The sequence below is a fragment of the Myotis nattereri genome, assembly GCF_964212035.1.
Source record: "Myotis nattereri genome assembly, chromosome: 17".
Lineage (NCBI taxonomy): Eukaryota > Metazoa > Chordata > Mammalia > Chiroptera > Vespertilionidae > Myotis > Myotis nattereri.
Window position 1 is genome coordinate 10,365,334 of NC_138092.1, and position 19,492 is coordinate 10,384,825.

Here is a 19,492-nt window from a genome sequence, read left to right on the forward strand (position 1 = left end):
TTCCTCTTACAAAAGCCATGATTTCTTTCCCCCTAGAACTATGTGCTTAAGTGCTTAATAATCGACCTTGGATTTTATAAATCCATTAGCCTGGACATGTGGAAGTGAGAATCACTGGTCAGACGTTCATAGCGTCTCCCTTGTGACCTCTCTTATGAATGAACATATCCCTATCAACCTGTCGGCCAACAAAACAATCATTTAACAGTGGGTGACAAAATTGGGACTCCTGCTTTATCAGGTCATTCAACCAGCTTGACAGAATTATCACTGTACAGTATGGGAAGTAGGTATAGAATAGCCTGCCCATGCAGTATGTCCAGCTTGTCCATTCCTTTGTCTCTGTTTGCTGAAAGAATGAATGACAGGTTTACATCTACTAACACCTGCCTTTTGCACGACAGCCTTGTCACCTTTTTGTATCTATAGCCAGAAATAAAAATCTGTCCATTTAAACACAGTTATTTAAAAACCATGATGATTTTAAGGACTGCATTAGAAACTCCACACTGGAAATAATCTTTAGAGTCTTTGCAAGTCAAAGAGCCATATGCATTGAGTATTCTCACAGTGTGCTCTGTCGGAAACAATTTTTACTGATGTTTTCTAGTGAGCATCAGCCCTCAGGTATGGAGAGAACTGCAGAAAGGCATTAAGGAGGGTACTATTAAAGGAGTCACCCTGGCTCAGACAGGTGGGAACTTTATTGACATCAGGCTAGGAAAGAAGAGTGGGCAATAAGTTCTGTATGGACAAAGGGAGAATAATAAACTGAAACTGACATATAAACATGAGTAAGGCTCAAAATTACCCCTCTCAGAAGAAATATCAATGTCAGTTTGTCTTGCAAAACCAGGTAGAAGGAGAGAGTTATGTGGGTGTTTCTTAATAGCTCTGTATGAAGCAAGGAATACACACACTCACACCTAAAATTTTGCACTCAAGTATAAAGGCCCTATCACATATGAACGCGATTGTTCAAGGTTTGTATGGATGCTATTAAGCTATAATGTTCTAAAACAAAAAATCATGACTTCCATGTGAAAGGTGTGAGTCAAGTCAAGAAAGAAAGAAGGATATTAGGGGGTGGGTGGGTGGGTGTTAAGGACAAACCTAATATTTTACACAGATAAAGACATATATATAAAAGCCCAGTGACCGGAACAACCAGTGGCTATGATGTGCACTGGGGCAGCCAGCCTGATACGGGCCCCAATTGGCCAGCCAACCACCCGCGGCCCCTCCGCCGGCCTGGGCCCAATGGGCCCCTATGGGGGTGGGCTGGCTGGACCACACCCATACATGAATTCATGCACCAGGCCTCTAGTATTTATATAAAAGGTAAAATCATGAATTTCATGCAAATATAAAATAAGCACATGTCAAATAATGATGGGATCAGACATTAACACCAATTTACAGAGCATTTGAGAAATTAGGTTTATGTAATTTAATAAAGAAATACTAGAATAAGATTGTTAGGTTAGATGAAACTGGCTAATGTCTTAGAGGACAATAAGCTAACTTTTGAGATTATTTGCCCATGGGAAAGAAATCATTTTCATCCCTACTAGACAAAAATTTATGTTTTACTTCACTAAGTCTAGAACCTTTAATCAATAGTAAGCTATGAGTCAATCTAAGTACATTCTCCTAGATAAACTTTGAGTGGACTTTCCCCTGAATGACATTGAACGTATGTAACTGCCCACCTTTTTGCCTTATTTTCAAGTTGTGGGTAATTTCCATACCAGTGATGAGAGGTATAGAAACATATTGCATAGTTCTGCTTGTCATTCCACAAGGCCAGGGTACAGAATAGAATCCCCAGAAAGTAGGATGTACTTTTTGCTCTTGCCCCATTAGATATTTAACTCTTTCCTTTATTCAACAATTGATTCAACAAATATTTATTGAGTATCTACTATGTGCCAGGCATTGGGGATTAGGGAGACAAAGCCCCTGCTCTTATGGAGCTTACATTTAATGGGAAAGACAGACAGAAAATATTAAGACCATTACAAGAATGATACAGTTTTAGGTAGTAAAAAGTCTTATGAAAAAGAAAACAGCAGGGTAAGGGGAATACTGAGTGATCAGAGAGAGAAGTGGGTTTTAGATAGAATGGCCAGCAACTCTGAGGAGGACTGCCAGTCCCTGCAAAGCGTAGCCCAGCCAGTGGTGGGGACTTGGTGTCAGGCAGGGCTCTGCTGTTCATCTTCTGATACATAACCCCAGGCTGCCTGAGCCCACTGTGTGAAGATAATTCAAGTCTACACTCTGTTTTATGGCCCAACATATATGCAACTTGAATTTCCATCTCCTTGTCATGAGGTGAAAATGGGGATGGGGGGACCAGAGCAACAAATGGAGTGAATCATGCCAATAGTTTCCACTGGGGGGAAAAAGTAATTATAGATTTCCTGGGATAGGGCAGTGAGAAAAAGTACAGAAAATCAGGAGCATGGTTTTGAGATCAGAGATACCTGAATCCTATCTCTACCAATTCCTACTGTATAATCTTAGACAAGTTACTTAAAACTATTTTCCATTTGTTAATGACACATAATCCCCTTTCTCATGGGGTCACTGGGAGAATTTTAAATGAAATAATCTCCAAAAAGCTGTAGGCACACAGGAAGCAATCAACAAATAGCCTTAGTCCCAACTGCGTGTATTAGTGATTAGTCTTACTGTTGCCATACAGTTCTTCAGCCTCATGGAAAGATGACTCATTTTCACAGAGTTCAGGTACATGTGAGCTGGAGGTTCTCCAAGTATATTGGTGTTGACCCAAACTACACAGTGAAAATTATCCCAGCAACTTCTCCAAGTTTTCTGAAGAGAGAGAAGGTTCAGGGGCTTAGTAGCACATCTGAAACTTTTTAGCACAGGCTTAGAGATGCTTGGGTAGGTTGAGAGTTTAGAAATTAAAATTATAATGCTTTCTATGGAGTTTTCATCAGGGATATTTTCCATTTCCTTTCCTGTCCTTTTCTTTGTTTTGCTGTTTCTTCTTTTCCCTCTTATACGTTGCTTTCTCTTCTGGGGAACTATGGGTTTTGAAGCTTTTAATTAACTGCTTTTCACTCTGATTTTCAATGAGATTTAATGCAGTAGGGATAAAACTGCCCCTTTTAAAAAGACATATTCAATGTCTACAAATTCCATGAATTGATTTTCTAATTGTTTTGGTAATGGCGTTTTTTATTTGAAAATGTTGCTGGAAAAAAAATAATTGTAATTAAATTTTAAATGTATTTTTAGACTTCATAGATTCTAGCGAGACCAAGTTTTCTTGCAGGGTCTAAGTTAAGACCATAATATTTTTCTAACTCCACAATTATTATGATTGGGGGACTGTCTGTAATACATTCTATTGCAATTAAATTGCATATGCCAGACCGTTCAAGATATGTTTATAAAGGAGAAATGGATTTTCCACAGCTGCTTGCCTGTGAGTGCATTTTTTATGCAACTTTGCAGCATCCAATGTATGCACTGAAATAACAGGCTTGAATGTAAACTTTCAAAGTTTTCCAATGTCTTTCAAAAACTTCACATAACACAAATTGCTTAATTTGTGTACATGAAAACCCTCCTAACTCTGTGAATGGGTCAACGTACAATAGCAGGGGGCTGTGAGAAACTTTTGTGTATTACCCACCCATCTCTCCAGGAATTAGCAGGTATTCAATCTTGTTCCCATATCCCGCACAGACCAGTCATTACTGGGATCTCTCTGTGAAGATTGGAATCTGCGAGAACAATATGGGGCATGTTGGTTATTTCTTACAATATTCTCTGGACCATCATCACCCGGTCACACAGCTGGAAAATATTTTCTGAGATGAATGTTTACAAAAAAAAGCTTTAGAGAGGAGAGGGAAGAAGGGGGAAGGGGAGGAGGAGAAAGAAAAATAATCCAAACCAGGATGGAAATGTGGTCATACAGAATATGCTTCACAGTCCAGCTGTCTCATCTTGAAGAACAATCGTCAGAACTTTGATTTGTTAAGTTAGAATTTTAAGTCCTTCAATTGTATTTAATTGATCATCCTCCTGGCTATGTAACATCTATAATTAAATTAATTGAGTGCCTACTAAGCATCTTTAAAGTCGGGTATCAGACACCCTATTTCATAAGTGAGGAAATTAAGGCTAAATGGCTTTCCATAATTTGCCCAAAGTCACCCAGTTATTTAGCAGAAGAGTGAATTTGAACCCAGGCCTGTGTGATTCCAACCCTTGTCTTTAAGCTAAATCTCCCCGCCTAGGTCCAACTTCTCCTTGACTGACAAACTAAGGATATGTCTGCACATCCTTAAATGCTAAGCCTCCCTTACAAACCAGTTCCTAACAGTGAACTGCCCTCTTCGTCCTGTAGTTCGTTTCCAGGATGTGAATTTGAGCCTTCAGAACAGGCTTTTTCTTGCCAGCTTCCTGTTTCTAAGAAGCATTTGATAATTCCCTGTTCAGAGCTCATCTACCTGTCAAAAGACACCGTGCAGTTCATCCCTGGGGACAGCCAGCATTCCCCCCACTCTGGATGTCAGGTGCTCTCAGAAACTGAAATGCAGGCTCTCCCTCAGCGCCGGTCTTTTAGATCAGTAGCTGTCACTGATAAGATGTCTCCTTGGAATTGCAGACAAAGCTGCAAAGCAGCCAACAGGCCCACCCGCGTATCTCCTGTGGTTATCAGCATTCGCGGTGGTGATATCGGATTTTCTGGAATTGTTTTAGTTTTGTAAAATGTTCAAGGGAACTTAGATGATCTCTAAGGAAATGCCTTTCTTAAGTCACTAGTTCTACAGGGAGGCAGCCAAATTCCCACCCATCTGACAGTCAAGTTCTTTCCGTCTGAGACAGAAAGGGAATTTCCGAGGCCTAAAGGGGGCATGCACAAATATTTCTTGCCTCTATTTTTTTAATACAGAATTTGGAGTCTTTTCTGTCAGGCAATGTCTTTAAGAAGCACGGAATGGGAGGAAAACAGCCCTAAGTGAGCCACACTCTGTTGGAATTAAAGGTCCTTCCTGTCTCTTGACCTCCACAATTCTGATTCATCTTCCATCCACCCCTCCATGACTTCTGTTCTTTAAGCTCCTTGACTTTGTCCTTAACTTGTACGTGAATTTTACATCCACCTGATACTCTCTGGGATCCAGGAAGCATAGGGTCTGCACCAGCTTCAACTATTTCTGAAATGTCATGGTTTCGGTTTAAATGCTTCCAGCTACTACCAAAGCAAACCCCCAGATTGGTCTCCCTGGGTCTGCTGTGAGCTCATGGCATCAAGAGACTTCTGGTTTTAATATGGGATTCTGGCCTTTGCATTGGGAAGTTCGGTTATCTTCAGCCACATGCTTTCTCAAGAATTTCAGAGGCTGGAATGTCATCAGTTGGCATTGGTTCTTGTTACCTGTACCAAAACTATCTTCCCCAGCTGTCTCCTCACCTCTGTGGTCCTCCTTGTTTCTCTGGGGTGCTTTCCGAAGGAGCAGTTCCAGTCTCCCACCTTCCTGCCCATGGATCCCCATTTACATTTAGTCTATTTTCAGCCTCATATTTAGGACCTTCCACAGTTGGTTACCAACTTAATCTGCCAATAATGAACCTGCTACTCCCCACATCACTGAAACTGGAATGCTACCATACACTATTCAGCTGGAAGGTTGTTGCCACCCCAAGCACTTGCACTGGATATTATCTTTTGCACTGTATATCATTTTCGCCTTTCTCTACCCTATACTGTGCCCCTGGAGGCTTATTGTTATGGACTGCATTAACAACTCACACTTGCCCTCAGGTTTATGATTGGGTTTGGCCAAAAGGAGGCCCGTAGGATAAGGGAGCCACAGCAGGGGACTGGTTCCCTGTTTCTAGACACCCCGGCTTCTCTGGTGACCCTCTCCTACAGCTGTAACTGCAGTTATAGCTGCTTGCTTCTTTTCCCTTTTAGACATAGGTGTGGTAAAGGCTGTCCTTGTTGCTAGCCCTGAGATACTTCATCATCCCTTATGTGTGTTTTTTTACCCTGACTACATGCCCCCCCCCTTTTATTGAATTTATTGGGCTGACACTGGTAACAAAATTATACAGGTTTCATTTGTACAATTCTATAACACATCATCTGTACACTGTATTGTGTGTTCACCATCCCAAGTCAAATCTCCGCCCACCACTGTTTATTTCCCTGACACCCCCCTCCTCCCCCACCTCCACTCTGGGCAATCACCACAGTGTTGTCCACTCAACGTATATGCATTCATCTTCTATTTGGTGCTATGTTTTAGGCATTGGTGACAGAGTGGGGAACAAAATACAGGGCTTGCCTTAAGGGAGTTTACATATAGTGTGAAAAACATATATGAAATAATCAATTTTAAGAAAGGATAGTGAAGATCATGACACGAGAAGGAGAGCATCAGCAAAGGGACCTGGTCTAGGTGTGAGATGTGGGCATTTAACGACATGAGCTATCTACTCATGAGCTATTTCTTTGGCCTTCCCTGGTAGCACTCAGTATATTCTGGCTCCATTATCACTACTTGTGGACACATTTTCTCTGCCCACACTACAGAATAAGCTTTTGAGAGTAGAGACTGTGGGGATTTTTTTACCTTTTTATCAGCCACAGCCTTTAGCCTATTGCCTACAATACTGCAGGAACTCAAGTATTTATCCAGTTGAATTGAATTGAATTGAGCCTTATGAACATTTGTGGACCTTGGCTCCACTCTGAAGGTTTTATGTTATCAGACTGGGTAATGGTGAGATCCCACTCTTTCTGAGCTCCTTGGCTCACAGAAAACATGTTTAATTTGTTTAGAAAGAAAAATCAGTGAAGAGGAAGAAGCCTCCTCAACACGGGTGAAGGGTCTGATAGGAATTGGCAGCTTTATACACCCTATTTTGGATATTTGAGCCATTAATTGTCAAGGTTGATAGTTGAGCTTTATTTTATACTTCTTTTTCACCTCACTGGCTTGTGGTGTGTTTAATAGCACCAGGGCTGACCTCAGTGTAAAATATGAATAGAGGTAAGTCCAGTTCTACTCCAGAGCAAGAAGTTTGTGGGGATAGGTAGGGAAAACCTTGGTACAAAGATTTTAAAACTTGGGTTGAGCTAGGGAAACGTTAGCATCCTGGGGCAACAGAGGGCTCAGGAACAATGAAGTGTCTAATCCAGGGGTGGGCAAACTTTTTGACTCGAGGGCCACAATGGGTTCTTAAACTGGACCGGAGGGCCGGAACAAAAGCATGGATGGAGTGTTTGTGTGAACTAATATAAATTCAAAGTAAACATCATTACATAAAAGGGTACGGTCTTTTTTTTTTTTTTAGTTTTATTCATTTCAAACGGGCCGGATCCGGCCCGCAGTTTGCCCACGGCTGGCCATGCACAGGAAGTAAAGGATTGGGAGAGGAGAGCTCTGGCAATGTGGTAGACCAGAAGTTCATAGATACATTCCTTCCCCTGCATGGCTTAGCAAGAGGCAAAGTAAAGGGAGTCTTTAGAGGTAAAAAAAAAAAAAAAAAAAAAAATGACAAAGTGAGAATCTATAGGAAATTCTAAAGCCTAGCATTTGTGTGAGGGTCTTGGCCAATCTGTTTTTCTAGAGTGTGTGTTTTAATAAGTAGTGAGTGCATGTGGGACAGGAGACACAATATGGGACCCTAATAACCTAATATAAGATATTGATCAACTTTAAATTTATTAAGATGAATATGTGAGCTATGATTTCTAAAGTCTCTAACAGAATTGAAACAAAGTCTATAACTCCCAAACTAGTAATGTGAGAAAGTAAATGAGAGGAGAAAAAATCAAATAAAAGAAGGCAAGAAAGAAAGGTAGAAAACTAAACAAGTAGAAAGCAAAAACTAAAATGATATAAATCAATCCAATATAACAATAATCACAATCTACATAAATGATTTATACTCAGCAGTTCAAAATAAAAGATTTCTAGACTAGATTTTTAAAATTCAATTTTAAAATATTTATAAGAGAAACCCCTAAAAACATAAGGACAAAGAAAGACTTCAACTAAAATGATGTGTAAAGTCATACTGGGCCAATACTCTGCAGAAGGAAGCAGGGGTGGCTGTCTTGAATATCAGGAAAAGCCAGACTTCAAGATAATGAGCATTCCCACAAATGAAGGGGATGACTACATATTAATAAAGATGTTCAACTGACCAGGAAGATGCAATTCTAAATATGTGTGCTCCTAATAGCATAACTTTGAAATGTGTTAAAAAGAAATTATCAGAACTATAAGAACAATTATCACATCCAAAATCACAGAGGGGCATTTTCACACATCTCTCTCAAAATTGATAGATCAAATAGACAATAAATCAGTAAGGAGTTAGAAGATTTGAAAAACACAATTAACAAGCTTGATCCAGTGGACATATGCAATATACGGAAAACACATTCTTTTCAACACATGGAACATTTATAAAAATGGATCCGACAAAGCCCTTAGAGAAGAATCTCAACAAAATTCAAAGAATTTATATCGTACAGCCCACATTCCCTAACAGTTAAATTAGAAATTAATAATGAAAAATTAAGGAGACCCCCTACTTTTGAAAATTGACAAACACATTTTAACACATGAATCAAAGAAAAAAGCTGAGAATTAGTAAATATTTAGAACTGAATATCATGAAAATACTCATCTGAACTGTAGGATATAGATAGTAAAGCAGTATCAGAGGGAAGACTGTAGCCTTACTTATGCTAGAGACAAAGAAAGTCTGTAAAGTAATAGACTGGGCATTCAACTCAGAAAGTTAGAGAAAAGAGAATAAACCCCCCAAAAAGAAGGGAATAAGAGAAATAAGAGTATAAATCAATGATAGAAAAACTACTATACAATAGAAAGTATTAAAAAAAAAACCCACCAAAATTGTGTTGTTTTTGTTGTTGTTCAAAAGACTAATACAGCTGACAAGCTGCTGGCAAGATTGATGAACAAAAAAAGGAGAAAAGACACCAATAACCAATGTCAGGAACAAAAAAAAAATGGCATCCCTAGAGATAAGACGCTGAAAACATTTAACAAAAAATATATATATAGTGAGCACATGGTGCAATATACAGATCTTATAGAAACCTACACCTGAAACCTATATGTTCATGTTGACCAGTGTCACCCCAATAAATTTAATTTAAAAAGATAAAAACAGGATATTATTAACCACTTTATGATCATTTTGAATATTTGGTCAAAGTTCATAAATACCTAAAATATGTAACTCCCAAAGTTAATTCAAGAAGAAATACAAAACTTGAATCACCCAATAATCAAGATAATAGTGAATCATTAAATTTTTTACCAAAAAAAAAAAATCAGACTTAGATGGTTTTGTAAGGAATTCTACAAAATTGCCAAGAAATGAATCATTCTAATCTTATACAAACTATCCCATGGTGTAGAAAAATAAAGGAACATGTGCCATTTTATGAATCAGAGATATCTTTGATGCTAAAAATGAATAGCTACAAACAGGAAGTGCAAATTTTAAAAAATGTGTAATTTACAGTTAGCAAAATGTATAAACCATGGAGAAAAGAAAACTAACAAAAGGTATGCAAAACTGTATTACAAAACTGTAGAGACATTATAGAAAACAAACACACCATTTTCATGAATAAGAAAACCGTATCCTAATCAAAGATGTTAATTTTTCCAAAATTGACATATAGATTAGTATGATTCTCATCAAAATTCAAAAATGTTTTGTAATATTTTAAACTAGAGGCCCGGTGCATGAATTCGTGCATGGGGGAGGGACTGTGGGAGGTTGGCCAGCTACGGAATGTTGGCTGAGGGAGCACACTGACCACCAGGGGCAGCTCCTGCATTGAGTGTCTGCCCCCTGGTGGTCAGTGTGTATCATAGCTATTGTCCAGTCATAAGGGTCGCTTAGGCTTTTATATATATAGATGATTCTAAACATTATCTGGAACAGCAAATGGTCAAGAATAGTATGACACTTCTGAAGGAGAGGGAAGAGAAAAAACAAGGCTTAGAAAGCAACAGTAATGAAAGTTCTGTGGTATTGCCACAGGGAAAGACTAATAGACCAATGGAACAAAATTAGAAAGCCCCAAAATACACCCACACATATAAGGAAACTTGATATATTGTAAAATTGATACTGCAGACCAGTGGAGAAAAAGGATGTACTAAGTCAGTATATTCTGCTCGAACAAATGAAAAATAAAATAAAGCCTACTAAATGCAAAAAATCAATTCCAATTTTAAATGGATGAAGAACTTATATTCTCTGATGTAATAAAACTTTTAAAGTTTTGTTTTTCATTTTTATTTATGATATTAGGTTAAGGAGGATTTCTTAAGATGTAAAAAGTGAAAAATCATGCATGAAAAGATTCATAAATTCAACTGCATTAAAAGTGAGAATATCTATTCACTAAACAGAGTAAAAAGAGCCACAAAATGGGAAATTATGGACATAAACAATGCTAACAAAAGTTTAGTATCTAAAATACTGTATGTCAAGAACTATAAATGAATAAGAAAAGACAAATCAATTAAAAAAATGGGCAAAGGCACAGATAGTTCACAAAAGAGAAAACATAATTGACCAAATATATATAAACATATCCAATCTCAATAATTTTAAAAATTTAATTTTAAAAATTAAAACCACCTTATCTTTCCCTATGGCAATACCACAGAATTTTCATTACTGTTGCTTTCTAAAATTAAAACCATCTTATTAAATTATAAGATGCTATTTCACACCTATTAGCAAAAATTAGCTTGATAATACCAAGTGCTAGAGAGGATATGAAGCAAGAGAAAGACTCATATATTAACAGTGAAAGTATAAATAACAAAGGAAAACATTTTGGAATTGCATGATAAAATTAAACACACACATACCACATAACTCAGCAATTCCAGTCCTATATTTAGACCCTAGAGAATGCTGATAGCAGCATATAATAACAGAAAACTGGAAACAATGTAAATGCCCATTGTCAAGGAAATGGGTAAATAAATGAGATAGTACATCAATAAAAAATGAAAATACTACAGCTATATACAATAGCAAATAAATTTTACCTATGATTGAGCAAAAAAAGCAAGCCACAGAAATATATCTGTAGTATATGATTCAAAAGGCAGACACTATATATATATAGTGCGTGTGTGTGATGCTAAAATATATATATATATATATTATATTATATATATATTATACACACACACACACACACTAGAGGCCCGGTGCACAAAATTTATGCACTTGGGGGTGGGGGGAGGTCACTCAGCCTGGCCTGCACCCTCTCACAGTCCAGAAGGTCTTGGGAGATGCCTGACTGATGGCCTAAGCTGTCAGTCAGATATCCTTAGTGCTGCCACAGAGGCGGGAGAGGCTCCTGCCACCGCTTCTGCCCTTGTCAGCCATGAGTCCGGCTTCTGGATGAGCAGCGCTCCCCCCTGTGGGAGCACACTGACCAACAACTCCTGCATTGAGCAACTGCCCCCTGGTGGTCAGTGCGCATCATAGCAACTGGTTGTTCCACTGTTTGGTTGATTTGCATATTAGCCTTTTATTATATAGGAGGATACACACACACACTTAACAAAATTAACACAGAAGCATGACAGCATAGTGACCGCTGGAAGGAGGAAAATATCTACAGGTGGTGAGAATGGGGCTCAGGGGTGGACATGGGCTCATGAAATAGGCTTTGAAGATATTAGTAATATCTTTCTTGCATTGAATTATGTACTTTATAATACACATTTATGTTCTCTACAACCTTATGTTGTATATTTCATAAGACAATAAATAAACACAAAACCAGAGGCTAACCCACTACAACTGGAGTCCATAAAATGGACCCAGTGAATTCTGAAGGATGAATATGAGCTAGTAACGATTCGCTGAGGCTCCAATCCACTGCTGAAACTAGAGAAAAGCTTCCAAGTAGGGCAGAGACTCCTGCTGGTGCCCTTGGAGGTTGCCAGGGAATTTCACAGGAAGTAAATTAATGATTTGAGAGGGAAAACTTGAGCAAAGGAGTGTTGACCTTCTTTTGTATCCAGGGAGGTACATAATTTGCATCCTTGCAGATACAAAAAAAGACAATGTTGTTTTGTAAATATGAAGACTTTGGTATCAGTTACTCAAACTGATATTAGGAACTTGATCCTTGGGTTAGCAATGTTTTCTAAATCCAGGCCCCTCTGGCTTTCCGCTCTGCCATTGTTAGTGTGTGGGCTTCTTGTCTGAGGTAACTTCAAACTCCTCATCTACCTTTCATGTATCATTAGGGTTTTTGCCTGACTCCTTTGTCAGTAAAGACTTTCCTCTAACCTTCCTATGGCCTTCCACTCATATCCCAGTAGTCAGAATGGTGTCACATGGCCATTTAATTGCTGCAAGAGAGGCTGGGAAAGTATTTTGCCTTTGTGGCTTGCAGAGTAGGAGCAGGCAAGAGTGAAGCAAAAAGGAGTGGCAGTGGTTTCTGAGCAGCTATGCAGCAGTTTTTGTCAAAATCCTTCACTAAGAATTCGTCCTCTTTTCTCCCCAGGCGCCAGTCTACTTGACGACTTATATAAATATTTCTCCTTCCATCACTCCCATGGAGACACCATGACCGCCATGGATCCAAAGCAGATGAATGTTGCTGCTGCTGTTTGGGCTGTCGTCTCTTACGTCGTTGCAGACATGGAAGAAATGCTGCCTAGGTCCTAGCAAGAACAAGAAATAGGGCACTTTGGCCCTTTCTAGCCAGGAGCCTGGGTCTTCAGCTTCAGGAAGCCCCTCTTCACCTAACAATTTCATCTGATTCATTTTAAAAAAACACATTTTTCACACTATTATTACCTTTTCTGATACTTTCCACATCCTCTGTTTATAAAATAAGGAATGATTCATAAAATCAATATATGGTAGGGATCACAGTGGAGGCATTTCTTTATACCGCCTGTAAAAAAATATTATTTCTGCTTTTAAAGTAGAATACTGGAACTAGAAATACTCTAATTTTTATAAGTGTATTTATGAACATTAAATCAGATACGTGACACTAATTTGTTTATGTTATTTATTGAAGGATTAGAGGAATACACAATTGTAGTATGGTCTTAATGGAATGTATAGAGGCATTTGGCTTTCTAATTTGTATATTTACAAAGATATAGATTTTTTAATTTAGAGAAAAAAATGTCACCATTTTAGGAAGAAAGTCAAGTATATATAGTCTCATTGTCTTATTAAAGAAGAGTACTAGAGTTTGTCACCAGATAAATAATTATACTATATTTTTGTTTTATATATTTTACACAATATTTTATGAAGTTGGGGCTTATTCACATTTGCTGATAAAAGTACTAAGGGCCAGAGGGGCTAAATAACATTTACAGGATCCCATAGAGCAAAAATACTGAGTCAAATCCACTCTGGGAACAACTGCTACTATTTTTTCACACACAATGCCCAGTATTCAATAAAAAATTACAAGACACACCAAAAAATGCAAATAAATAAGTAAAAAAACTCATTATCAAGAGTTAAAGCAAGTAAGAGAACTAGACTAAGAGATAACCCAGATATTGGAACTATCAGCGTGGGACTTTAACATAACTATGATTAATATGTTAAAGATCTAGTGGGAAAAGTGGACAACATATATGAACAGAAAAATGTTTTTAACAGAGATAAAAACTTCAAAATAGAGTCAAATGCAAATACTAAAATAAAAAAAATACATCATCACAGATGAAAACTTCCTATTGACTTATCAGAAGACTGGAAAAGACTGAGAAAAAAATTAATGAACTTGAAAATAGGCCAATAAAATTTATACAAACTAAAACGCTAGGAGAAAAAAGCGTGAAGAAAAACAAACACCAGAATGGATCACCCAAGACTTGTGAGCTAACGTGTATGTTGGTCTAATAAACCTGTAACTGGGTATCAAATGGTCTAATATACATGTAATTGAATTCCTAGAAGAAGACAAAGTATCAGTTTTATTAATGGTAATAATTACAATGATTGAAATACCAGGAAATTCTTTCATTTCTGGCAAGGTAGCAGACTAGTACTCTGAGCCTTATACTGAAACATGCTGAAAAGCATCTTTGAGAAACACTTTCTTAAATATATGAACTAACTGGTTAACAGGTAAAGAATATTAGACAAAAACTAAGTGAAGGCATGAAGAGAGATATGCAGAACATTAACCATCTTTCTCTTTGAGGAAATTTGCAGCATGTGTCGAACCTAAATTCCATTTTCACAGCCTTTTAGGAATCAGCGGACGATAGACAAACCCCAGAGCTAGCCACATTAGTGATATTGGAGAACCCCAATAAAATGGGGACCCCAAGCATTATATCTCAATAAATGGTGAATTAAAAATAACTTGGTGAACCACAAGGAAAATTACCATTAGTGAATAAGTGCCAAGTGGAGGATTCAAAATTCCCACAGGTAAAGTTATAATAAATATATAACCACAGCCAAAAGTAAAAAACAAAAAGAATCATAGCATTCTGAGCAAGAGCAAACCAAATAAATAAAGAATTGGAATTAACTCACAATGCCCTTCTGATATTGGAATTTTAGATTAAGATTTTTTAGCCTATGTAAATTATGTTTAAGAAAGTAAAAGAATAGAGAGCAAAAGATTATAAAAATTGGCCAACCATATTATTAAAAGAATCAAATAAAACTAGAAATGTAAACTAAAGTGACATTTAAAAATTAGAGAAACAGTTGAATGGCAGATGAGAGAATTCATAAACTAAAAGATAATAAATTAGTGATAATTTAGCACAGAAAGAAAAAAATAAGAAAAGTCTCAATGAGACGTTAAAAAATATGAAAGGTAGAGATACATAATCGAATATATGTTTAGTCAGGATTCCAAAAAGAGAAAATATAAAAAAGAATTACCTGAAGAGTTAATAAATGAAAATTTTCCATAAATAATGAAACATATCAACCCACAGAATCAAGAAACCCAGTGAATTCCAAATGAAATAACCAAATGAAATAAATAAAAAGTCTACTATGACATATTACAGAGAAACTACAGTCTACAAAACACAAAGATCATCTTTGAAGCAAGAGAGGAGATGAATTAAAAGGAACAATAATTAATAATAGCTAACTCTAAATAACAGCAACAATGTAAGCCAGAAGATAGTGGAATGATATCAACATGCTAAAAGACAACAATTATCAACCTAAAAATTCTATCCGCAAAAATAACTTTCAAGAACAAAAAAAGCCCAGCCAGTGTAGCTCAGTGATTGTCAACCTATGAACCAGGAGGTCACAGTTCCATTCTAGTCAGGGCACATGCCAGGGTTGTGGGCTCAATCCCCAGTAGGGGGCATGCAGGAGGCAGCTGATCAATGACCCTCTCTCATCATTGATGTTTCTATCTCTCTCTACCTCTCCCTTCCTCTCTGAAATCAATAAAAATATATTTTTAAAAAAACAAGGAAAAAATAAGGATATTTTCAGGAAAACAAAAACTCAAGAGGTTACCAGCAGAGGTTACCAGGTTACCTTCACTAAAGAAAATCTGAAAATGTGTATGTACTCCTGGCAAATTAAATGGCCCTAGAGTGAAGATGAAGAGATAAGAAATGAGGAATCTGGCTTCAGACCAAAATCTGAGTGTGGTCTTTCAGGCCCAACTATAGGCAATTAATTACAAAGGCTTTTCCTGGCAGGCCTCATGGGGAATAGCTGTCCTCCCCACACCAGGCCTGGTAGACAGTGAGTGCACCATAGTTTTCTGGAAGGAGTTGCCATCAAGCACGCAGGCCCTCTGGGCCAGCCAAACCCATACACATACCCTCATTCCTAACCCAGACACTTCCTTCAGAGGCCTCCTCATTGGGGATCTTGACTAAGAAACGTTTGTCCAGTCTCACTCAGTTCTTTTCCACTTCTACCCCTTTCCCCTACCCCACCCCCATCCATGTTCCATAAAATGTTCGAGGTCCTTTTTTTTCAAAGCTCCTGGCAGTGGAATGATTCCCCTCCACCTGCCCGATCTGTCTGACCCTTCGGAGAACAGTGCTGGGGGTGGGAGGAATGGAACGCTGGGGAGCTGGTGCCTGGCTTTGCCTCTTGCTTACGCTACCTCAGTGTATGATACAGGTGGATTATTACTTTCAGTTTGTCCTAACTGAAATGATTGTTTAAATTTGAACAATCATTTCAATTGATTATCACTTTCTGTTTGTCCTCATTGAAATGATTTGTTTCAAATGATTACCACTTGCTTTGCTCTGAAAGTGGTAATCATTTTAAACAAACATGGACTAAATAAAACAGTAACAATGTATTTGAAAAGAAAAAAAGATGAGAAGAAGATACTTGGCTATAATAACAAGTAAAAAGAGATGTTACTGGAATTACTGTTCTAAGGGTCTTGTATCGCTCGAAGAAAATAAAGTTATCCTCTGACTTTAGGCTTTGCTAAATATGAATGTAAATTTTCTAAGGTAACCACAAAAAATAGTGATAGAGTGTATAACAACAAAACCACCCCAAAAAATTGGAAAGAAAAAGAAGGCTCAACAAATTTGATACCATATTCAGTGACCACAATGGCACTAACCAACTCAAAAATTAACAAACTGTATCTATTACTTAAAAGAAGGAAAACACATGATAACAAAACTGAGTTTGTGCCAGATATGCAGATTGGTTTGTCATTAAAATATCAACTAATGCAATTGACCACATTACCAAATTAAAGGGGGGAAATTATCATCATCTCTAGATGCAAAAAAAATAAATAAATAAATTCTGGGGATTTATCCAAAGAAACCTAAAACACTACTTTGAAAGAATATGTGCACTCCTATGTTCATTGCATTGTTATTTATAATAGCCAAGATATGAAAGCAACCAGGTGCCCATCAAATGAGTGGATAAAAATGCTATTGTACATATAAACAATGGATATTATTTGGCCATAAAAAATAATGGAATCTTACCATTTGTGATGGCATAAGGGACCTAGAGGTCAGTGAAATAAGTCAATCAGAGAAAGACAAATACCATGTTATCTATTATGTGTAGAATCTAAAGAACAAAATAAATGAACAAAGTTGAAACAGGCTCAGACACAGAATGGAGTGGTAGTCAGAGGGGAGGGAGTTGTGGAACTGGGTGGAAGAGGAAATACAAATTGACAAGTACAAAATAGTTACGGAGATGTAAGTACAGAATAGGGAATATAGTGAATAACATTGTGAAACAATATGGTACCAGGTGGGAACTGGAATACCAAGGGGGACACTGTAAAGTATATGATTGTCTAGCTACTATGCTGTACACTTGAAACCAACACAAAATAATAATGAAAAGAAACTTTAATTGAAAAAAATACAAACTCCATTGATGTTAAAAATTAAAGAGAACACCACCTGATTTTTTAAGTCTACCAAAAAAATAATATTATAGCATAAAATTAAAATGTTTTAAGATAAGGCATGGAATAAAGGTAGTCACTAGAACTACTTCTATTCAATAGTATTTTGAATGTTCTATCCACTATAGAAAGTTAAGGTGTGGGGAACAGGGAAGTATAAGCAATGAAAAGGAAGGGGGGAAAAAAGCAGGGTTTTTTTGGTAGATAAATATGACTGCCCATGTAGAACATTCGAAAGAATCTACAAAAATAATCAGAACTAAAAACAAAGTTTAGGAAGGTTGCTCAAGAAAAGAAATCAATAAATATAATGAGAAGCATTTCTATACAAATACTTAGAAAATACAACCAAAAGATACCCTTTACATTAGCATCAGATAATATAAAATGTCTAAAAATACATTTTACATAAAAGGTGTGCAAGGTTCTTTTAGGGAGACCATTATAAAAATGTATTGGAATATATTAAGGTAGAACTAAATAATTGGAGAAATATGCCATGTTCATATTTTGGAAGACTCAAATAGTAAAGATGTCCATTTTCCCCAAATTTATCTATAGAGTCAATACAATCTCAATTAAAATTTCACAGAGGGATTTTTGGTGTTTGCATTCTCAATTTTTGATTGTTAATTTGTTTGTTTAATGTGCCAGGTTGACTCTAAAGTATAATTGAATGAAGGAACTAGCAATACCCAAGCACTTATTTTAAAAAGATAAGAGTAGGGGATCATAGTAGTTATTAATATGATTGCCAAATATTTTCTTATTTTCCTTCTAGGCAAGACTGCACCTGATCCCTTGTATTTGGTGTTTCCATGTGCGTTTGGAAAATATGAGAAGTGGTCACTTCAGGGCAGACATGTTAAGGCCCAGTGCATGATATACCGCACTCCCTTTTCTCCCCTATCATGGCAAATGACAATGTTCCAGTCGTGCCTGCTCCAGGAGCCCAGGTCCAGAGTGAAGACCAGACACGGCGCACGGCCAGTCCACCCACAGCAGAAATGAAGCATGAACAAGAATAAATTAGTGTTGTGTTAAGCCACTGATACTTTTGTGGGAGTTTTGTTCGTTTCGCTGATTCTGGGGGTGGAGGGAGCCTCTACAGATCTCTCTGTGCAGCCTTCTCCTCTCTTACCTTGTCAGATATGCATTTATTATCCACCTGCCATATTTCAGATAGCATGGTATTAGAGCAAGGACCGATAGAAAAAAGACGTATGGAACAAAGTTGCCAGAGCCCAAGGATAATCTATGGTTTATCTGGTAATCATTATTCGCTTCGAGGATTATTTTCTAGAAGGAATATATCCGGTTTTATAGCTAGCTCTACAAACTCTTGGACGGACTGATTGACTCTTTGTTGTTTGAACCCATTGCTTCCATTTCCTTTGTGATCAGTGGAGGGGGGCTCCTCCTAGGCACACAGCCACACTCAGAGCCTCCACCTCCCCCTGACCTGGAGCTACCGTGCTTTCTGCTTGTCATCCCTGAACAGCATCTTCAGATCATCCCTACAGATCGTGAAGCCCAAAACAAGTTCCATTTTGTATTACCCACTCATCGCCGCCGCCACTCTCGATCACACCAGTTTTAAACTTCAGAGCAACTTTTAAAGAGAAAACCTGTCGCAAAGTTGTATTCTACTCTCAAATTCCCACCAGCTGGCAAAGTGTCATTTTCTCCACCACCAACTGCCTCCTGAGTCACTGCACCCACCTACCTATTCCTTCCAGGAAACGGAATCCTTCCCCCAGCCCCCCCCCCCCCCCCCGCTTCTGCAGAGGGTTTGAGGTTGTATCCCCACTGCCTGTATCCGAGAGGTGGTTCTAAGGAAATGTATCCTATTCCATTTCTTTGACTTTCCCCATAAGGTTGTCTATATATATGTAAAGGTCAAATAATAGCAGAAATGGCCCATTTCTTAACTGGGCTATTTACTGCTGCCTTACTGGAGGCATACGGAAGGGATGCGTGAGGAACAATGTCAGTATAAACCGGCGGAGGAGTGTGTTGGTGAGTGTG

The 19,492-nt window shown here is 37.7% G+C and overlaps 1 protein-coding gene across 2 annotated transcripts in view; it reads left to right on the forward strand.

Annotated features, from left to right (window-relative positions):
* Positions 1-18,505, forward strand: part of CPQ (carboxypeptidase Q) — a 342,845-nt gene extending 324,340 nt beyond the window's left edge. For both annotated transcript variants that reach the window (XM_081111618.1, XM_081111619.1), the window contains exon 8: positions 12,590-18,505. In XM_081111618.1, the coding sequence (XP_080967744.1) occupies positions 12,590-12,753 (164 nt within the window). In that variant the 3' untranslated portion in view covers positions 12,754-18,505. The remainder of the gene's footprint in view (positions 1-12,589) is intronic.
* The last annotated feature ends 987 nt before the right edge of the window (positions 18,506-19,492 follow it).